The 22,084-nt window shown below is 47.6% G+C and overlaps 1 protein-coding gene across 1 annotated transcript in view; it reads right to left on the bottom strand.

The window, feature by feature from the left end:
* Positions 1–7,713: 7,713 nt before the first annotated feature.
* The window catches only part of LOC137429779 (cyclin-dependent kinase-like 1), a 104,351-nt gene continuing 89,980 nt past the window's right edge, over positions 7,714–22,084 (bottom strand). Inside the window, exons 5-9 of the mRNA XM_068120016.2 lie at positions 13,008–13,208; positions 12,832–12,914; positions 8,891–8,947; positions 8,352–8,507; positions 7,714–7,815 (exon numbers count right to left, since the gene is read on the bottom strand). Of these exons, the coding sequence (XP_067976117.2) occupies positions 7,714–7,815; positions 8,352–8,507; positions 8,891–8,947; positions 12,832–12,914; positions 13,008–13,208 (599 nt within the window). The remainder of the gene's footprint in view (positions 7,816–8,351; positions 8,508–8,890; positions 8,948–12,831; positions 12,915–13,007; positions 13,209–22,084) is intronic.

The following is a 22,084-nucleotide window of genomic DNA, read 5'->3' as shown; positions in this document are numbered from 1 at the left end:
TTACACACACACACACACACACCACACACACACACACACACACACACACACACACACACACACACACACACACACACACACACACACACACACACACACACACACACACACACACTGCTCATATGTGCATGAAAATAAAGTGGAAGCATTTGTGAGGAATCTGAAGTTCCCGTTTAGAGTACACAAACTTGTCTCTTAGCTGTTAGCCTGGGTTCGAATCCCGAACCAGCTATAAACTGTCATCCCGGTATTTCACAGGCATGGCGATTCATCAGCGTGTGTGTGCCATCCATCAAATGGACGTTAAGCCCAGGTGTCCCATCTGCCATCATTAGTTGGTGGATGTTAAAGATCCCACAGTGTCATTCGCCATAGAGTCCTTGTTATCACCGACATCCTGCTCAAATTATACGTTCCTGCCATGAATAACTGCTGGGAACGCCAATGGCAAACCACTCAGTATCACCCTTGCCAAGCAGCCAAGGATAGTTTTCCTTTGGGTGCAAGGACGGTTTGATTAGTAAACGTACACGTTACGCTCACAACCAATGGGCGCAGGTTCGGTGTGCCGGGCTTGGTGGATATAAAATGGCTTCTAATTGCAAGTTGTCACTACTCCTCGTATATAAGAGACTCCAGTAACCAGTTCCGTTTGTAGCAGAATACATTAGTTTCCAATAGACTGAAGTTTCTTGTTAATGCCTAAATATACGAAAAGGAAATTATTTTGTTGGACAGAAGAACCTGAGGTTATAATATACTAGCAGAAGTACCCGGCATTGCCGGGGGGGGGAGGGGGAGGGGAGGGGGGAGGGGGAGGGGAGGGGGAGGGGGGGAGGGGGAGGGAGGGGGAGGGGGGAGGGAGGGGGAGGGGGGAGGGGGAGGGGGGAGGGGGAGGGGAGGGGAGGGGAGGGGGAGGGGAGGGGGAGGGGGAGGGGGAGGGGGAGGGGAGGGGGAGGGGAGGGGGAGGGGAGGGAAATGGGGGGGAGGGGAGGGAACGGGGGGAGGGGAGAAGAGGGGGGGAGGGGAGAAGAGGGGGGGAGGGGAGAAGAGGGGGGGAGGGGAGAAGAGGGGGGGAGGGAGAAGAGGGGGGGGAGGGGAGAAGAGGGGGGGGAGGGGAGAAGAGGGGGGGAGGGGAGAAGAGGGGGGAGGGGAGAAGAAGGGAGGGGAGGGGGAGAGGTGGAGAAGATGGGGAGGGGGAGAGGTGGAGAAGAGGGGAAGGGGGAGGGGGAGAGGTGGAGAAGAGGGGGAGGGGGAGAGGGAGGGGGAGAGGGAGGGGAGGGGGAGAGGGGTGGGGATGGGGAGGGGGATGGGGATGGGAGGGGGATGGGGATGGGAGGGGGAGGGGATGGGAGGGGTGGGAGGGATGGGAGGGGGTGGGAGGGATGGGAGGGTGAGAAGGGGTGGGAGGGGGAGGAGGGAGGGGGAGGGGGGAGGAGGAGGGGGAGGGGGGAGGGTGAGGAATGGGGGGTGGGAGGGGGAGGGGGAGGGGGGAGGGTGAGGAATGGGGGTGGGAGGGGGAGGGGGAGGGGGGAGGGTGAGGAATGGGGGGTGGGAGGGGGAGGGGAGGGGGTGGGGGAGGGGGTGGGGGGAGGAGAGGGGGAGGGGGAGGAGAAGGGGGAGGGGAGGGGAGGAGAAGGGGGAGGGGGGGAGAAGGGGGGAGGGAGGAGGAGAAGGGGGGAGGGGGGAGGAGGAGGGGAGAAGGGGGGAGGGGGAGGAGAAGGGGGGAGGGGGAGGAGAGGGGGAGGGGGAGGAGAAGGGGAGGTGGAGGGGGGAGGGGAGGGAAAGGGAGGGGGAGGGGAAAGGGGAGGGGAAAGGGAGGGGGAGGGGAAGGGGAGGGGAAAGGGAGGGGAAGGGAGGGAAAGGGAGGGAAGGGAGGGGAGGGAAAGAGAAAGAGAAAGGGAGGGGGGGGAAGGGGAGGGGAAGAGGGGAGGGGAAGGGGGGGAGGGGAAAGGGAGGGGGAGGGGGAAAGGGGGGGAGAAGGGAGGAAAGGGAGGGAGGGGGAAGGGAGGGGAGGGGAAGGGGGGAGGGGGAGGGAAAGGGATGGGGGGGGGAAAGGAGGGGAAGGGGGGGGAGGTAAAGGGTAGGGGGTGGGGAATGGGGGAGAGGGAAAGGGTGGGGGAGGGGAAGGGAGGGGGAGGGGGAAAGGGAGGGGGAGGGGGAGAGGGGGAGGGGGAAGGGAGGGGGGGGGGAAAGGAGGGGGAGGGGAAGGGAGGGGAGGGGGAGGGGAAAGGGTGGGGAGGGGGAGGGGGAAGGGAGGGGTGGGGAGGGGGAAAGGGGAGGGGAGGGGGAAGGGAGGGGGAGGGAAAGGGAGGGGGAGGGAAGGGAAGGGAGGGGGAGGGGGAAAGGAGGGGAGGGGGAAAGTGAGGGGGAGGGGAAAGGGAGGGGAGGGGAAAGGAGGGGGAGGGGGAAAGGAGGGGAGGGGGACAGGAGAGGGGGGAGGGGAAAGGGAGGGGGAGGGGAGGGGAACAGGGAGAGGGGAGGGGGGAGGGGAAAGGAGGGGGAGGGAGAGGCTGAGGGATGAGGGGGAGAGGTAGGGGGGGGAATGGGAGGGGGAGGGAGACGGGAGGGTGGGGGGGGAGGGGAGGGCGGGGGCGGGAGGGGGAGGGGAAGGGAGGGGGAGGGGGAAAGGGAGGGGAGGGGGCGGGGAAAGGAGGGGAGGGGGAGGGGGAAAGGGGGGGGGGTGGGAAAGGCGGGGAGGGGAAAGGAGGGGGAGGGGAAAGGGAAGGGGAGGGGAAAAGGGAGGGGGATGGGAAAAGGGAGGGGCGAAAAGGGAGGGGAAGGAGGGAAAAGGGAGGGAGGGGGAGGGAAAGGGAGGGGGCGGGGGAGGAAAATGGGGGGAGGGGAAAGGAGGGGGAGTGGGGGGGGTGGGGAAAAGGGAGGGGGAGGGGAGGGAAAGGGAGGGAGGGGGGGGAAAGGAGGGGAGGGGAAAAGGGAGGGGGAGGGGGAGGGAAAAGGAGGGGAGGGGGAGGGGAAAGGGAGGGGGGGGGGGGGGAAAGGGAGGGGGAGGGGGAGGGGAAAGGGAGGGGGGGGGGAGGGAAAAGGGAGGGGGAGGGGGAGGGGAAAAGGGAGGGGGAGGAAAGGAGGGGGAGGGGGGAGGGGAAAGGGGGGGGAGGGGAAGGGGGGGGAGGGAAGGGAGGGAAAGGGGGGGAGGGGAGGGGGAAGGGAGGAGAAGGGAAGGGGTAGGGTGGAGGGGAGGGAGGGGGAGGCCGGGGCGGAGGGGAGGCCGGATGGGGGAGGGGAAGGGGGAGGGATGGGGAGGGCCAGTCAACAATGACGTTGCAGTTCTCATGGTCGGAGAGCAGCACAACAATCGCGACATCGTCCTGCATCTTCTCAAGAGCACGAAGCGGATTTTGGAGACTCACCGATCTTGTGACCCACACCCCTCCAGTACCGGCGTTGCCGGGCGGGGGAAGGGAGACCCGTACTTTCCCAACCCGTACATTCGCCCTCTCGACTCAAGCTCGTATTCGATTCGTATTCGAAATCGAAAGGGGAAAGGGGAAATCCTTCGTATTCGAATTCGTAAACACGAAATATGAATTAAAATTTAATTCATATCGCACAAAATCGACACAAAACACGGTCGCATAAAGGTGAAAAAACGCAATGGCTTTTCGTCCTGAATTACGTGCAAACGTGTGACGTGTGACGGGATGGAACATCACGTGATCGCTCTGAGCGAATCAGCGAGCTGCTCGCACTGGCTGAGATTAGCGGGTACTTCGCTGAAATGCGCTGAGGTAAATATGAATAAAAAATATGGATCTCGTCAAATATGGCTTCAGCCATGTTCGTCCCAGGCTCAATGGCCATGTCTATGCCAAATATCAAGCACGTGAGCCTCTCCGTTTCGGAGTCTATCGGTAACATTACACACACACACACACACACACACACACACACACAAACAAACAAACAAACAAATAAACAAACACACACACAAACTGTGTTTTATATATATAGATTTTTACTTCTGGTAGGTGTGCAAACCAGCAACACTTAGATTATACACTGCCCATGAATCTTTATGCTTCCACTCACACAAGGCATTGTCAGAGCGTCCTTCCTTCCTTCCGTATAAGTGCTGCTTAATCAAGAAGAAGATTCTTCTGAACACCTCACATGTACATACAAATATAGTGTAAGCAATAGTAAGGAGTCCCAGGTTCAGTGTGCAAGGAAAATAATTTCTAATGGAGTGTGGAATCTTTATGGCGTTTGCTATGAACATCCTTTGACAGCATAATATTAACTAACTGTCAAGACTGCTAAGGTTTCTGGGTAAAGTAAATCGATGGAAAGGTAATTATATGTTGACAGAATTGACTAGATCGTTTGTATTTTTTATACTTCCGATAAATGTGCAAACCAACGACTCCAAGCATATACACCTCATGTGCAACAAAAATGAATATAACTCAAGATCGCATGAATAACAATACGCTTAGTCCTCGGCTAACGTCGTGGTTACGTTCTTGAAAACACGACGTTAAGTGAAACGTTAAATGGATCAATTTATCTCAGTGATTAATGTAAACAGGAGGGTTTGGGTTCCTTCGCCCACATTAAATGCATCACATTTAAGTAAGTTCACACACTTTTCATTGTGTATATATTCTGTATTATACATTGTAATACAGTACTGGAAATAAATGTAAAATAAACGACAAAAAACCCTTTAATCCAATGAAACAATCTACTCGTGGATGGTGGAGAGTGGAGAGTACGAAGGTGGCGAGTCACTGAGATCCGGGAGGTTCTCCTTCTTGCTGTGACGTGAACTGACTTGCTGACTGTTGAGATGACCATTTTCCTCCATCCCCCAAAGAGGAAGGTACAATGGTTGACTGCTTCCTGCTCTGTCTCTTCTTTTCATTATAAACGAGAATATACAGTGACTTCAGAAAGTATTCACACCCCTTGACCTTTTCCGTATTTCGTTGTGTTACAGCCTGAATTTAAAATGGATTTAATTGAGATTTTTGTCACTGATCTACACATCTACACACTGATCTACACTGATCCCATAATTTTAAAGTGAAATTTGTTTTTGGAGAATATTTTTTTGCGAAATAATTAAAAACGAAAAGCTGAAATGTCTTGACTCAATTAGTATTCAACCCTTTTGCGATGACACTCCAAATGGAGCTCAGGTGCCTCCAATTTCCTTTGGTCATCCTTGAGATGTCTCTACAACTTGAATGGAGTCCACCTGTGGCCAATTCAATTCATTGGACATGATTTGGAAATAAAAACACCTATATATATATATATATAAAAGGTTCCACAGTTGACAGTGCATGTCAGAGCAGAAACTCTACCATGAAGTCCAAGGAATCGTCTGTAAAACTTCGAGATAGAATTGTGAGGATTCATAGATCTGGGGAAGGGGATAAAACCATTTCTAGAGTGTGGAAAGTTCCCAAAAGCACAGTGAGCTCCATCATTAGGAAATGGAAAGAATATGGAACTATGCAGACTCTTCCTGGAGCTGGTCGTCTGACCAAACTGAGCAACCAGGCAAGAAGGACCTTGGTCAGGGAGGTGACCAGGAACCCACTGACCACTCTGACAGAACCACAGAGTTCCTTGGCTGAGATGGGAGAACCTGCCAGAAGGACAACAATCTCTAAGGCAATTCACAAATATAGACTTTATGGTAGAGTGGCCAGACAGAAGCCACTCCTGAGAAAAAGGCACACAACAGCATGCCTGAGTTTGCAAAAAGGCATGTGAAAGACTGAACATCTACTATAAAGGGATGAGTCGTGTGTGTGTGTGTGTGTGTGTGGGTGTTTGTGTGTGTGTGTGTGTGTGCATGTAAGGCATACTTTTTGTGTCTATTAATTACGTATGTCCATTCATTAATTACGTACTATTGAAATGCACCTTTTAACCCTTTAGAATGCTGTGACCCCTTTGACCTTTGATGACCCTTTAAGACCCCCCAATATCCTTAAGACACCAAAGACCCTAAGTACCCTGAAGACCCCGATAATCCAAGAGACCCAATAGTTCCTGAGGACCCAAGAGACCCAGATGACCCAAAGTTCCTCCAGGACCCAAAAGACACAGAAGCCCCAAAAGTCCCTGAGAACCCAAATTACCGAAAAGGACCCAAAGGACAGATGACTCAAAAGATCCAAAAGTCCCTGAGGACCAAAATGACAGTTGTCTCAAAGGTCCCCCAGGATGCAAAAGACCCAGGTGACCCAAAAGTCTCCAAAGACCCAAAAGACTCGCCCCCCCCCCCCCAAAGTCCAGCAGGCAGGTATGCTACAAGGCGGTAGAGACCAATGAAAATTTGGTACAATGGACAAATGGGCCCACTCGTGAGGCAAAATATTATATGGTCTGATGAGACAAAAATTTAACACTTTGGCATGAATACAAGGTGATACTTCTGGTAGAAACTGAGCAGAGCTCATCGCCCACCAAACACCATCTCTACGGTGAAGCATGCTGGTGGCAGCATCATGCTATGGGGATGCTTTTCAGCAGTCGAGACTGGGTGACTTGTGAGGAGAGAGGGAACAATTAATGGAGCCAAATGCAGGCAAATCCTTGAGGAGAATCTGCTTCAGAGTGCAAAAGACCTTAGACTGCGTCGAAGATTTATGTACCAACAAGACAATGACCCCAAGCATACAGCCAAAGCAACACTGGAATGGCTTCAGAACAAGAATGTGAAAGTCCTTGTGTGGCCCAACCAAAGCCCAGACTTGAATCCCATTGAGAATCTGTGGAAAGACTTGAAGATAGCTGTTGTTCACCAACACTTCCTATCCTACTTGACAGAGCTTGAGGAAATCTGCAAGGAAGAATGGGAAAACCCCAAATCCAGATGTGCAAAGCTGATACACACATACCCAAGAAGATTTGAAGCTGTAATCGCTGCCACAGACGCTTCTATGAAGTATTGACCCACGGGGTTAAATACTTATGTAAATTAGATTTCTATATTCCATTTTTAATTATTCTGTAAAATTAAATAAAAAATTCCGCTTTGACATTATGGGGTATTAGGTGTAGATTAGTGACAAAAAATAATATCAATTTAATCCATTTTAAATTCAGGCTGTAACACAACAAAATGTGAAAAAAGTCAGAGGGTGTGAATACTTTCTGAAGGCACTCTATCTGAAGGCACCGATATGGTGCAAACATTAAGTCAAGATGCCCCTCATACAGCACAGTTTAGGAATGATCTGCTGAATTCATGGAAGCCTGTAAAGCACCAATAAAACAGTTTATAGCTGAGTCAGGAATTAAACCCAGACTAGAGAGTTCAAAGTAGGTGCACAACCTCTGCAATATCCTGCTGTACTAAAGGATGGTATGCTTAGGTATTCAATATCAGGAGTTCCTCATATTTTTATCCTTGTCGATTTACACAAATAACTCTGGATATAAATAGACAATGTATTTGTTCCACATCTCACTTAATAAGTTGGAGTATACCCATTACCCATGCGCATTACATGCAATTAAAGTTTCTTAGAAATTGCTCTACGAGAAAGCAAAAGGGTATTTACAAGTAAAGTCAAAAGGTATTTACAAGTGAAGTGACATCAGTGAGAGGTCATTTGTTTCAGCTGCATATTCGGAGAAGAATAGATGTATATTTTGGTTGAAAAATAGATGAATTCTGGCAAAGGCACATCGAGGGCTATCTCAGTGATAGGACAAGCCGAAGGTGTGTGATCCTCAGATCAAAGGTAGGTGATGATCGGACTTGTGGCAGATGTAACGTTGGACTTCTAGAGCTGGAGAATTGTTGTGGTTTATCAGCTGCGGTAGAAGTAAGACCTACAGGGTAATGACAGAGATTAGATTGTGACATAGAATTTCTACACAATCAAAGCATTTCCACTACAGAAGGATGAAATGTAAATGTAGATGGGGGGTACAGCAAGAAATAGGGGAAGGTTGAACATGACCTGGTCCATGACCAAAGGGTAGTTTCACTAGACTTCTTAACATGTAAAAAAAAAATGAAGAATAAGCAATGACGATATGCAGCGCATAATAAACAATGACGCATAATAAACAATGACGCATAATAAACAATGACGCATAATAAACAATGACGCATAATAAACAATGACGCATAATAAACAATGACGCATAATAAACTGCGCATAATAATATAACAACAGACATAATAATATAACAGAGACAATGCAAGTGGAGAGAGTGGAGAGTGGAGTGAGTGTGAAAGGAAAGAAAGTTAAAGTTGTTGAAAGTTGTGGAGAGTGAAAGAAAGTTGTGGAGAGTGAAAGGCTCGAGCAAAATATCTTGCAGCCAAAGTTCGTGTACACTGTTAAAATGCATGTGAGACATACGGCAGGCATACGCTTGCGTTCTCCATTTTGTTGCTTGCAGCCTGGCCGCCTGGGCTCCACACTACCCTGCCGGCCTTGTCGGAAGATATCGAAGTAGGGCAGTTCTACAAGGGCCCCACAACTCAATCGAGCACTCGGGTCCATGCGCAAACACCCCTGGGGACACCACCATGCATCCTTCAGCAACCAAGTCTTACTCAACAATGAAGCATCAAGTTAGTCTGATGGATTCATGTTTAGCTTATCTGGAATTGGAATTCTAGATAAGGTATTGTCATCATGCACAGTCCGTCTGTCCGTCTCCTATTTCGACTTCTCCAGCCAAACCGCCGGGCCGATCCGGCTGAAATTTGGCAGCAAGGTTCCACTCCTGACTGCAAATGTGGATTGCAAAGCTCGTTCCGTAAATGTCACGTAAATTTCTTTTAAAATCCTCTTCTCCAGACCCACCATTCAGAATACTACCAAATTTGGGTTACAACTTTAGGACAAGGCCCAGATAAGCTACAGGTCCAGTGGTCTGACTTTTAAAAGGTTACCTTCAGAACACGACGTCCTTGATGTGACATGTAGGGGAATTTGAGCTCCAGTGGGTCCTACAAAAAAAGGACAAGAATAAAAACATGGTTAATATGGTAATACTTAATGGAGGCAGACTATACTGTCTGATTGTGTTTGATTGCATTTGGGGGTAAAATCTGATTAAACTGCTTGTCTTTTGTGGTGCGGGAAGGCGATTGCATCAAAGCCAGCTGCCTTTTCCACAATTGTTTGCTCCGACAGTGTTTTTTTTACAAGAGGGTAGTTTGGCCAGAACAGACCTTGTCAATTAAGTTAAATGGGATATTTGAGGTAAAGTAAAATAGGATTTGGATGCTCTTTCCCGACATCATTGTTCTTTGTTCCTTTCGCACTTCTTCTAATTCTTGCTTTTTCTTTATTTCTCTCTTTCTTTATCTCTTTGTCTAAGGAGACGTTGAGTCTTGCAGAAAGGTTTCCGTAAGGCTCACTTGGCTGCATCTGGATAGGGTTGAGGGTTGTGGAGTAGCCGCTGAAACCCTAATCCTATCCAGGTTCCTCCTGATGACTCCATCTTGACCCATTGCTTATTCGGGTTCCTCCTGATGACTCCATCTTTACTCATTGCTTATTTGGGTTCCTCCTGATGACTCCATCTTTACTCATTGCTTATTTGGGTTCCTCCTGATGACTCCATCTTTACTCATTGCTTATTTGGGTTCCTCCTGATGACTCCATCTTTACTCATTGCTTATTTGGGTTCCTCCTGATGACTCCATCTTTACTCGTTGCTTATTTGGGTTCCACCTGATGACTCCATCTTTACTCATTGCTTATTTGAGTTCCTCCTGATGACTCCATCTTTACTCATTGCTTATTTGGGTTCCTCCTGATGACTCCATCTTGACTCATTGCTTATTTGAGTTCCTCCTGATGACTCCATCTTTACTCATTGCTTATTTGGGTTCCTCCTGTTGACTTCATCTTTACTAATTGCTTAGTTGGGTTCCTCCTGATGACTCCGTCTTTAATCATTGCTTGTTTGGGTTCCTCCTGATGACTCCATCTTTACTCATTGCTTATTTGGGTTCCTCCTGATGACTCCATCTTTACTCATTGCTTATTTGGGTTCCTCCTCATGACTCCATCTTTACTCATTGCTTATTTGGGTTCCTCGTGATAACTCCATCTTTACTCATTGCTTGTTTGGGTTCCTCCTGATGACTCCATCTTTACTCATTGCTCATTTGGGTTCCTCCTGATGACTCCATCTTTACTCATTGCTTATTTGGGTTCCTCCTGATGACTCCATCTTTACTCATTACTTATTTGGGTTCCTCCTGATAACTCCATCTTTACTCATTGCTTGATTGGGTTCCTCCTGATGAGTCCATCTTTACTCATTGCTTATTTGGGTTCCTCCTGATGACTCCATCTTTACTCATCGTCCGGCAGCTAAGCTAAATATAGCATAACAATTGTGCATTTTGTGAGGAAAGCACCAAATTTGGCACACTAGTAGACTATCATATTATGAAAAGATCTGGATGTTGGGCCATCTCAGATTCAGAGATTTGATTTTTGCAAGATTTGATTTTTGCAAGATTTGCAGATTTTGCAGATTTGCAAGCTGAGATTGCAACGCCAGGGACGGCCGACTACTTCCTGCGAGCTGCCCACGTTACCCGCACAAGAAGAGCTCATCAAATCACTGCAGCGGCACTGCGCATCCTGCAACACCGTGCGTATGAACGCCACTGTATGACATATGCTGATGATACAGAAGACCTGCCTGAGTTCGAAGACTGGTGTCACCAGAGAGGAGAAGACATTCCCAACTTTCAGTACTGGGCAACTGTGCTGGAACTAGAGATGTTGGTACTGGTCTACGTGCGTTCTCTGCGGCAGGCTTCATTCACGATGTACCTTGATGCCCTGACGGAACTGGTCCCATGGTTCTATGCCTTAGACCACACACACTATGCCAGGTGGGTCCCTGTTCACCTGAGGGACATGGTTGCACTCCCAATGAAGCACCCAGATGTAGCCAGATAATTCAGGGCTGGCAACTTCACTGTACAGAAGACGAAGAAGGTGTTCTCTTCGATCCCAATTGACCAGGCGCATGAACAGAATAACGCCTGCATCAAAGGAGATGGTGGAGCTGTCGGCCTCACTGACAACGCAAGTGCCCTGTGGCGTTGGATGATTGCCGGGCCAAAAGTTGCCAGGGCCATAGAAGAGTTCCAAGATGGCCATCAACACTGGGGGAGGCGAGAGGACACACGTCATCATGACTAGACACCAAGTGTGCAGACCTCTTTCGCCAGGGATGTCCGCGCCCTTGTCAGCGTCATAGAAGAGCTTGGCAACCCCTTTGAGGAAGAGAGCATGGATCTGGTTGTCCTTGACACAAAGGAAATTGCAGGTCCTGCTGCAGTTGAGACTGTCAGGAATGTGAAGAAGATTGGCCAAGAGCAGTTCCAGGCTTTCACCAGAGAATGCCTGGTGGAAAGGACAAAGCCAATTGATGATGCAATTCGTCGGAACAAGCTGAAGGTGTCATTTTGGAAAATGGCTGCCACAGCCATCAGGGGCTGAATTTGAGATGGCCCAATATCCAAATCTGTTCATAATAGGATAGTCTACTAGTGTGCCAAATTTGGTGCTTTCCTCAGAAAATGCACAATTGTTATGCTAAGTTGCCCCACTATCATTGCTTATTTGGGTTCCTCCTGATGACTCCATCTTTACTCATTGCTTATTTGGGTTCCTCCTGATGACTCCATCTTTACTCATTGCTTGTTTGGGTTCCTCCTGATGACTCCAATGTAATAGTTGGTGTTCCATTTGATTATGTTTGTACCATATCCTGATGTTGTGTGGACTGTGCTTCCATGCTGATGGACCTCTTCCCCATTTGTACCTGTTGCTGTGTTTGAGCCTGGGTAGTAACTGCTGAATCTATCAATATCCGGGTTCTTCCCGACATCTTTGTTCCTTGGCCCTTTCATACTTCTTTCTACTTTTTAACATTTCTCTTTATTCATTCGAATTCTTGCTTTTTCTTTTCTTTTACCGCTTTTATTCTTCATTTATCTTTCTTTATCTAGCTGCCTAAGGAGAAGTGAATTCTTGCAGAAAGTTTTCTCGAAGGCTCACTTGGTTGCGGTTTGATGGGTTTGAGGGTTGTGGAGTGGCGGCTAAAACCCGAATTCGAGCCAGGTTCCTCCTGATGACTCCATCTTTGCTCTTTGCTTATTCGGGTTCCTTCTGATGACTCCAATGCAGTATTTGCTCTTCCGTTTGATTTGGCATGACGAGCAGAGTCAATTCAATAAGGAAAGACTGAAGTTGGATTGTAATAGTTACACATAGCCCAACACAAATGAGGACCTCTTAAAGAGATCTCAGCACAATTTGCAGGTACACTAAATTACCAAAAGTATTGGGATAGGAAGGAAGCAAGCATGCAGGGTTATGAATTCACAACTCTTTATTAAATTTCAAATAAGGTGTGTGTATTGGTCCACTGGGCTGGCAGGATGGCCTAAAGGTACGCACACTCACCTATAAGCTGTCTAGCCTGGATTCGAATCTCGGCCCAGCTATAAACAATCATCCTGGTGTTTCACAGGCATGGTGGTTTATCAATGCGTGTGTCGCCCCTGGATGGATGTTAAATTGGACGTCCCTCCTGCTGGCATTATTTGGTGGACTGTAATGATCCTACGGTGTTTTTCGCCAAGATTAGGTGAGCTATCTCCAGTATTCTGGCCAAATTTCAAATTCTTACCCGAACTACTGTTAGGAAGGCAATGGCAAACCACCCATTATATCCCTTACCAAAATACTGCTTCAGCAACACCAACGCACCATAACAAGAGTATGGTGAATCATAATTGGCATACCCTTGAATGCAGTGATGGAGTGTGTATTGATGTGCAAGTGTGAATCTCACTCTGAAGTCAGGCTCAGGAACACTGAAGCCATTGAAATAGTGGTTCGAGCTGAACATTTTCTGATGGCGTGCTGTAAGGACACCTGTAAATACAACCACAAAGTAAAATTACAAATTAAACTTGTTGTGTGTAACCACAGAGCGGTGATGTGGGTGTTAAAGGTCCATGTGCATACCAAGTGTGCGGGTAATGAGGTGGAGTTGATCGAGTTCAGAACATCCAGGCCAAAGTGCTTGACCTGACAACATCTCTGCAAAGACGCAGCCAATAGCCCACACATCCACCGGCGGCCCGTATTGCGCGTCTCCAACAAGCAGCTCAGGTGCACGGTACCAACGTGTGGCCACATATTCTGTGTAGTTATCACCAGGTCGAGCTGTGTAGAGAAATACATCTTTCACACACCATAAAGTCTGTGTTTGCCATTTTCATTCAGGACCAGCTAGTTATTACCACACGCGCGCGAAGCAAAAAGTGGGGTTAAGCAATTGGTTCACTTTTTCTGTCTGTTTGTCCATCTGTCCATAGACGTTGCTATATATGATCAATTAACTACTTAATTTCAATCTAATCTTCTATTTTAAACACTGCAGAACACGAATCAGGAGATGAATCAGATCAGGAACCTGTAGTAAAGCAGTACTTTGGCTCTGAAATTGGCAAATCGTACAAAGTCTCATCCCGGTCGTGCATGCACAGAGAGGAGCAAGCTATATATATTTTTAAGGCTGCCTGTCTGGCAATCAAACAAAAGAGAAAATTATTCCAAACAAGAAATTTACTGTTTCTCGGGGCATCATAAAGGACACAAACAACAGGCACAAATAACTTATTTAACATGTTGTTGTTGTATAGCCCAGGACAGTTATTTTGAACAGGTCCACGGCACGGACAGCCGATTGATCTCCCAAGAGCAACCCAGAGATCCCCCACATCTAGGATGGTGTAGCTCAGCCTTCACGAAGTTGGGGCAACGACAGAGTCAGCGAGGGTGACAGAGGGAGAGAGAGAGAGGCAAGGGGCCGGTCCATGGGAACCTGACCCGGCATTCTGACCGTGAACGTGCTACCCTGAAGAATCCGGTTAGCAGGGAAGATTTGACACCCGACTTATGTTGGGTGGTACAGCCCCCACGAAGAGGTGTCCCCGATATTTTTAATATGTTAAAGAAGGTGGTGTAAAACGTGGTAAAACGATGGTAAACTTCCAAAAAAATGTCGTCCCCCTTACATAACTGAGCTGAGCCTTCACATAACTGAGCTGAGAATAACTGAGCCTTTAAAACTTTTGTTATATTAAAATTCAATGCTATACTTGGGCATGAGAACACAAATCACCTACGTGGCACTTTAAAAACCTTCCGTTTAGCAATATTTGGACAAAATATGTATGCTGCTTCATGCTCTGAAGACAGTGTAACGGTGAATTTCAGCATACATGCCCTGAGGGCAGAGAAACGGTGGAATTCAGCATTCATGCCCTGAGGGCAGAGGAACAGTGGGATTCAGCATTCATGCCATCTCATACCCTGAGGGCAGTGTAACTATGAGAATCAGCACTCCATCGTCTCATACGATGTCTCCATCTCGTCTCATACATCAAATATGGCAGCGCCTCATGCCCTGAGGGCAGAGTAACTGAGATTCATTATTCAGACAAATATGGCAGCACCTAATGCCCTGAGGGCAGAGTAAGTGAGATTCAGTATTCAGACTAATATGGCAGCGCCTAATGCCCTGAGGGCAGAGTAACTGATATTCAGTATTCAGACAAATATGGCAGCACCTAATGCCCTGAGGGCAGAATAACTGAGATTCAGTATTCAGACAAATATGGCAGCGCCTAATGCCCTGAGGGCAGAATAACTGAGATTCAGTATTCAGACAAATATGGCAGTGCCTAATGCCCTGAGGGCAGATTAACTGAGATTCAGTATTCAGACAAATATGGTAGTGCCTAATGCCCGGAGGGCAGTAACTGAGATTCAGTATTCAGACAAATATGGCAGCACCTAATGCCCTGAGGGCAGAGTAACAGAGATTCAGTATTCAGAGAAATATGGCAGCGCTTAATGCCCTGAGGGCAGAGTAACTGAGATTCAGTATTCAGACAAATATGACGGCGCCTAATGCCCTGAGGGCAGAATAACTGAGATTCAGTATTCATACAAATATGGCATCGCCTAATGCCCTGAGGGCAGAGTAACTGATATTCAGTATTCAGACAAATATGGCAGCGTCTCATGCCCTGAGGGCAAAGTAACTGAGATTCAGTATTCAGACAAATATGGCAGCACCTAATGCTCTGAGGGCAGAGTAAGTAAGATTCAGTATTCAGACAAATATGGCAGTGCCTAATGCCCTGAGGGCAGAATAACTGAGATTCGGTATTCAGACAAATCTGGCAGCGCCTAATGCCCTGAGCGCAGAGTAGCTGAAATTCAGTATTCAGACAAATATGGCAGTGCCTAATGCCCTGAGGGCAGAGTAACTGATATTCAGTATTCAGACAAATATGGCAGCGCATGCCCTGAGGGCAGAGTAACTGAGATTCACCATTCAGACAAATATGGCAGCACCTAATGCCTTGGGGGCAGAGTAACTGAGACTCACCATTCAGACAATTATGGCAGCACCTAATGCCCTGAGCGCAGAGTAACTGAGATTCAGTATTCAGAAAAATATGGCCGCGCCTGATGCTCTGAGGGCAGAGTAACTGAGATTCAGTATTCAGACAAATATGGCAGCGCCTAATGCCCCGAGGGCAGAGTAACTGATATTCAGTATTCAGACAAATATGGCAGCACCTAATGCCATGAGGGCAGAGTAAGTGAGATTCAGTATTCATTGAAATATGGCAGCGCCTAATGCCCTGAGGGCAGAGTAACTGATATTCAGTATTCAGACAAATATGGCAGCGCCTAATGCCCTGAGGGCAGAGTAACTGATATTCAGTATTCAGACAAATATGACAGCGCCTAATGCCCCGAGGGCAGAGTAACTGATATTCAGTATTCAGACAAATATGGCAGCGCCTAATGCCCTGAGGGCAGAGTAACTGAGATTCAGTATTCAGAGAAATATGGCAGCGCCTAATGCCCTGAGGCCAGAATAACTGAGATTCAGTATTCATACAAATATGGCAGCGCCTAATGCCCTGAGGGCAGAGCAAAGGAGATTCAGTATTCAGACAAATATGGCAGCGCCTAAGGCCCTGAGGGCAGAGTAACTGAGATTCAGTATTCAGACAAATATGGCAGCGTCTCATGCCCTGAGGGCAGAGTAACTGAGATTCAGTATTCAGACAAATATGGCAGTGCCTCATGCCCTGAGGGCAGAGTAACTGAGATTCAGTATTCAGACAAATATGGCAGCATCTAATGTCCTGAGGGCATAGTAACTGAGATTCAATGTTCAGACAAATATGGCAGCACCTAATGCCCTGAAGGCAGAGTAACTGATATTCAGTATTCAGACAAATATGGCAGTGCATGCCCTGAGGGCAGAGTAACTGAGATTCAGCATTCAGACAAATATGGCAGCGTCTAATGCCTTGGGGGCAGAGTAACTGAGACTCACCATTCAGACAAATATGGCAGCACCTAATGCCCTGAGGGCAGAGTAACTGAGATTCAGTTTTCAGACAAATATGGCAGCGCCTAATGCCCTGAGGGCAGAGTAACTGAGATTCAGTTTTCAGACAAATATGGCAGCGCCGAATGCCCTGAGGGCAGAATAACTGAGATTCAGTATTCAGACAAATATGGCAGCACCTAATGCCCCGAGGGCAGAGTAACTGATATTCAGTATTCAGACAAATATGGCAGCACCTAATGCTCTGAGGGCAGAGTAAGTGAGATTCAGTATTCAGACTAATATGGCAGCGCCTAATGCCCTGAGGGCAGAGTAACTGATATTCAGTATTCAGACAAATATGGCAGCACCTAATGCCCTGAGGGCAGAATAACTGAGATTCAGTATTCAGACAAATATGGCAGCGCCTAATGCCCTGAGGGCAGAATAACTGAGATTCAGTATTCAGACAAATATGGCAGTGCCTAATGCCCTGAGGGCAGATTAACTGAGATTCAGTATTCAGACAAATATGGCAGCACCTAATGCCCTGAGGGCAGAGTAACAGAGATTCAGTATTCAGAGAAATATGGCAGCGCTTAATGCCCTGAGGGCTGAGTAACTGAGATTCAGTATTCAGACAAATATGACGGCGCCTAATGCCCTGAGGGCAGAATAACTGAGATTCAGTATTCATACAAATATGGCATCGCCTAATGCCCTGAGGGCAGAGCAACTGAGATTCAGTATTCAGACAAATATGGCAGCGCCTAATGCCCTGAGGGCAGAGTAACTGATATTCAGTATTCAGACAAATATGGCAGCGTCTCATGCCCTGAGGGCAAAGTAACTGAGATTCAGTATTCAGACAAATATGGCAGCACCTAATGCTCTGAGGGCAGAGTAAGTAAGATTCAGTATTCAGACAAATATGGCAGTGCCTAATGCCCTGAGGGCAGAATAACTGAGATTCGGTATTCAGACAAATCTGGCAGCGCCTAATGCCCTGAGCGCAGAGTAGCTGAAATTCAGTATTCAGACAAATATGGCAGCGCCTAATGCCCTGAGGGCAGAGTAACTGAAATTCAGGATTCAGACAAAAATGGCAGCACCTAATGCCCTGAGGGCAGAGTAACTGAGATTCAGTGTTCAGACAAATATGGCAGCACCTAATGCCCTGAGGGCAGAATAACTGAGATTCAGTATTCAGACAAATATGGCAGCGCCTAATGCCCTGAGGGCAGAATAACTGAGATTCAGTATTCAGACAAATATGGCAGTGCCTAATGCCCTGAGGGCAGATTAACTGAGATTCAGTATTCAGACAAATATGGCAGCACCTAATGCCCTGAGGGCAGAGTAACAGAGATTCAGTATTCAGAGAAATATGGCAGCGCTTAATGCCCTGAGGGCTGAGTAACTGAGATTCAGTATTCAGACAAATATGACCGCGCCTAATGCCCTGAGGGCAGAATAACTGAGATTCAGTATTCATACAAATATGGCATAGCCTAATGCCCTGAGGGCAGAGCAACTGAGATTCAGTATTCAGACAAATATGGCAGCGCCTAATGCCCTGAGGGCAGAGTAACTGATATTCAGTATTCAGACAAATATGGCAGCGTCTCATGCCCTGAGGGCAAAGTAACTGAGATTCAGTATTCAGACAAATATGGCAGCACCTAATGCTCTGAGGGCAGAGTAAGTAAGATTCAGTATTCAGACAAATATGGCAGTGCCTAATGCCCTGAGGGCAGAATAACTGAGATTCGGTATTCAGACAAATCTGGCAGCGCCTAATGCCCTGAGCGCAGAGTAGCTGAAATTCAGTATTCAGACAAATATGGCAGCGCCTAATGCCCTGAGGGCAGAGTAACTGAAATTCAGGATTCAGACAAAAATGGCAGCACCTAATGCCCTGAGGGCAGAGTAACTGAGATTCAGTGTTCAGACAAATATGGCAGCGCCTAATGCCCTGAGGGCAGAGTAACTGATATTCAGTATTCAGACAAATATGGCAGCGCATGCCCTGAGGGCAGAGTAACTGAGATTCACCATTCAGACAAATATGGCAGCGCCTAATGCCTTGGGGGCAGAGTAACTGAGACTCACCATTCAGACAATTATGGCAGCACCTAATGCCCTGAGGGCAGAGTAACTGAGATTCAGTATTCAGAAAAATATGGCTGCGCCTGATGCTCTGAGGGCAGAGTAACTGAGATTCAGTATTCAGACAAATATGGCAGCGCCTAATGCCCCGAGGGCAGAGTAACTGATATTCAGTATTCAGACAAATATGGCAGCACCTAATGCCATGAGGGCAGAGTAAGTGAGATTCAGTATTCATTGAAATATGGCAGCGCCTAATGCCCTGAGGGCAGAGTAACTGATATTCAGTATTCAGACAAATATGGCAGCGCCTAATGCCCTGAGGGCAAAGTAACTGATATTCAGTATTCAGACAAATATGGCAGCGCCTAATGCCCCGAGGGCAGAGTAACTGATATTCAGTATTCAGACAAATATGGCAGCGCCTAATGCCCTGAGGGCAGAGTAACTGAGATTCAGTATTCAGAGAAATATGGCAGCGCCTAATGCCCTGAGGCCAGAATAACTGAGATTCAGTATTCATACAAATATGGCAGCGCCTAATGCCCTGAGGGCAGAGCAACTGAGATTCAGTATTCAGACAAATATGGCAGCGCCTAATGCCCCGAGGGCAGAGTAACTGAGATTCAGTATTCAGACAAATATGGCAGCATCTCATGCCCTGAGGGCAGAGTAACTGAGATTCAGTATTCAGACAAATATGGCAGTGCCTCATGCCCCGAGGGCAGAGTAACTGAGATTCAGTATTCAGACAAATATGGCAGCACCTAATGTCCTGAGGGCATAGTAACTGAGATTCAATGTTCAGACAAATATGGCAGCGCCTAATGCCCTGAAGGCAGAGTAACTGATATTCAGTATTCAGACAAATATGGCAGTGCATGCCCTGAGGGCAGAGTAACTGAGATTCAGCATTCAGACAAATATGGCAGCGCCTAATGCCTTGGGGGCAGAGTAACTGAGACTCACCATTCAGACAAATATGGCAGCACCTAATGCCCTGAGGGCAGAGTAACTGAGATTCAGTGTTCAGACAAATATGGCAGTGCATAATGCCTTGAGGGCAGAGTAACTGATATTCAGTATTCAGACAATTAGGGCAGTGCATGCCCTGAGGGCAAGGTAACTGAGATTCAGTATTCATACAAATATGGCAGCTCCTAATGCCCTGAGGGCAGAGCAACCGAGATTCAGTATTCAGACAAATATGGCAGCGCCTAATGCCCTGAGGGCAGAGTAAGTCAGATTAAGTATTCAGACAAATATGGCAGCGCGTAATGCCCCGAGGGCAGAGCAACTGAGATTCAGTATTCAGACAAATATGGCAACGTCTCATGCCCTGAGGGCAGAGTAACTGAGATTCAGTGTTCAGACAAATATGGCAGCACCTAATGCCCTGAGGGCAGAGTAACTGAAATTAAGTATTCAGACAAATATGGCAGCGCCTAATGCCCCGAGGGCAGAGTAACTGATATTCAGTATTCAGACAAACATGGCAGCACCTAATGCCCTGAGGGCAGAGTAACTGAGATTCATTATTCAGAGAAATATGGCAGCGCCGAATGCCCTGAGGCCAGAATAACTGAGATTCAGTATTCATACAAATATGGCAGAGCCTAATGCCCTGAGGGCAGAGCAACTGAGATTCAGTATTCAGACAAATATGGCAGCGCCTAAGGCCCTGAGGGCAGAGTAACTGAGATTCAGTATTCAGACAAATATGGCAGGGTCTCATGCCCTGAGGGCAGAGTAACTGAGATTCAGTATTCAGACAAATATGGCAGTGCCTAATGCCCTGAGAGCAGAGTAACTGAGATTCAGTATTCAGACAAATATGGCAGCACCTAATGTCCTGAGGGCAGAGTAACTGAGATTCAGTGTTCAGACAAATATGGCAGCGCATGCCCTGAGGGCAGAGTAAATGAGATTCATTGTTCAGACAAATATGGCAGCGCCTAATGCCCTGAGGGCAGAATAACTGAGATTCAGTATTCAGACAAATATGGCAGCGCCTAATGCCCTGGGGGCAGAGTAACTGAGATTCAGTATTCAGACAAATATGGCAGAGCCTAATGCCCCGAGGGCAGAGTAACTGAGATTCAGTATTCAGACAAATATGGCAGCGCCTAATGCCCCGAGGGCAGAGTAACTGAGATTCAGTATTCAGAGAAATATGGTAGCGCCTAATGCCCTGAGGGCAGAGTAACAGATTCAGTATTCAGAGAAATATGGTCGCGCCTAATGCCCTGAGGGCAGATTAACTGAGATTCAGTATTCAGACAAATATGGCAGTGCCTAATGCCCGGAGGGCAGTAACTGAGATTCACTATTCAGACAAATATGGCAGCACCTAATGCCCTGAGGGCAGAGTAACAGAGATTCAGTATTCAGAGAAATAGGGCAGCGCCTAATGCCCTGAGGGCAGAGTAACTGAGATTCAGTATTCAGACAAATATGACGGCGCCTAATGCCCTGAGGGCAGAATAACTGAGATTCAGTATTCATACAAATATGGCATCGCCTAATGCCCTGAGGGCAGAGCAACTGAGATTCAGTATTCAGACAAATATGGCAGCGCCTAATGCCCTGAGGGCAGAGTAACTGATATTCAGTATTCAGACAAATATGGCAGCGTCTCATGCCCTGAGGGCAAAGTAACTGAGATTCAGTATTCAGACAAATATGGCAGCACCTAATGCTCTGAGGGCAGAGTAAGTAAGATTCAGTATTCAGACAAATATGGCAGTGCCTAATGCCCTGAGGGCAGAATAACTGAGATTCGGTATTCAGACAAATCTGGCAGCGCCTAATGCCCTGAGCGCAGAGTTACTGAAATTCAGTATTCAGACAAATATGGCAGCGCCTAATGCCCTGAGGGCAGAGTAACTGAAATTCAGGATTCAGACAAATATGGCAGCACCTAATGCCCTGAGGGCAGAGTAACTGAGATTCAGTGTTCAGACAAATATGGCAGCGCCTAATGCCCTGAGGGCAGAGTAACTGATATTCAGTATTCAGACAAATATGGCAGCGCATGCCCTGAGGGCAGAGTAACTGAGATTCACCATTCAGACAAATATGGCAGCGCCTAATGCCCCGAGGGCAGAGTAACTGATATTCAGTATTCAGTCAAATATGGCAGCACCTAATGCCATGAGGGCAGAGTAAGTGAGATTCAGTATTCATTGAAATATGGCAGCGCCTAATGCCCTGAGGGCAGAGTAACTGATATTCAGTATTCAGACAAATATGGCAGCGCCTAATGCCCTGAGGGCAGAGTAACTGATATTCAGTATTCAGACAAATATGGCAGCGCCTAATGCCCTGAGGGCAGAGTAACTGAGATTCAGTATTCAGAGAAATATGGCAGCGCCTAATGCCCTGAGGCCAGTATAACTGAGATTCAATATTCATACAAATATGGCAGCGCCTAATGCCCTGAGGGCAGAGCAACTGAGATTCAGTATTCAGACAAATATGGCAGCGCCTAAGGCCCTGAGGGCAGAGTAACTGAGATTCAGTATTCAGACAAATATGGCAGCGTCTCATGCCCTGAGGGCAGAGTAACTGA

This window comes from Myxine glutinosa, chromosome 6, assembly GCF_964187855.1.
Source record: "Myxine glutinosa chromosome 6, kmMyxGlut1.1, whole genome shotgun sequence".
NCBI lineage: Eukaryota > Metazoa > Chordata > Myxini > Myxiniformes > Myxinidae > Myxine > Myxine glutinosa.
Note: the sequence above shows the minus strand (reverse complement) of the source record. Positions and strands in the feature narration are given on the sequence as shown.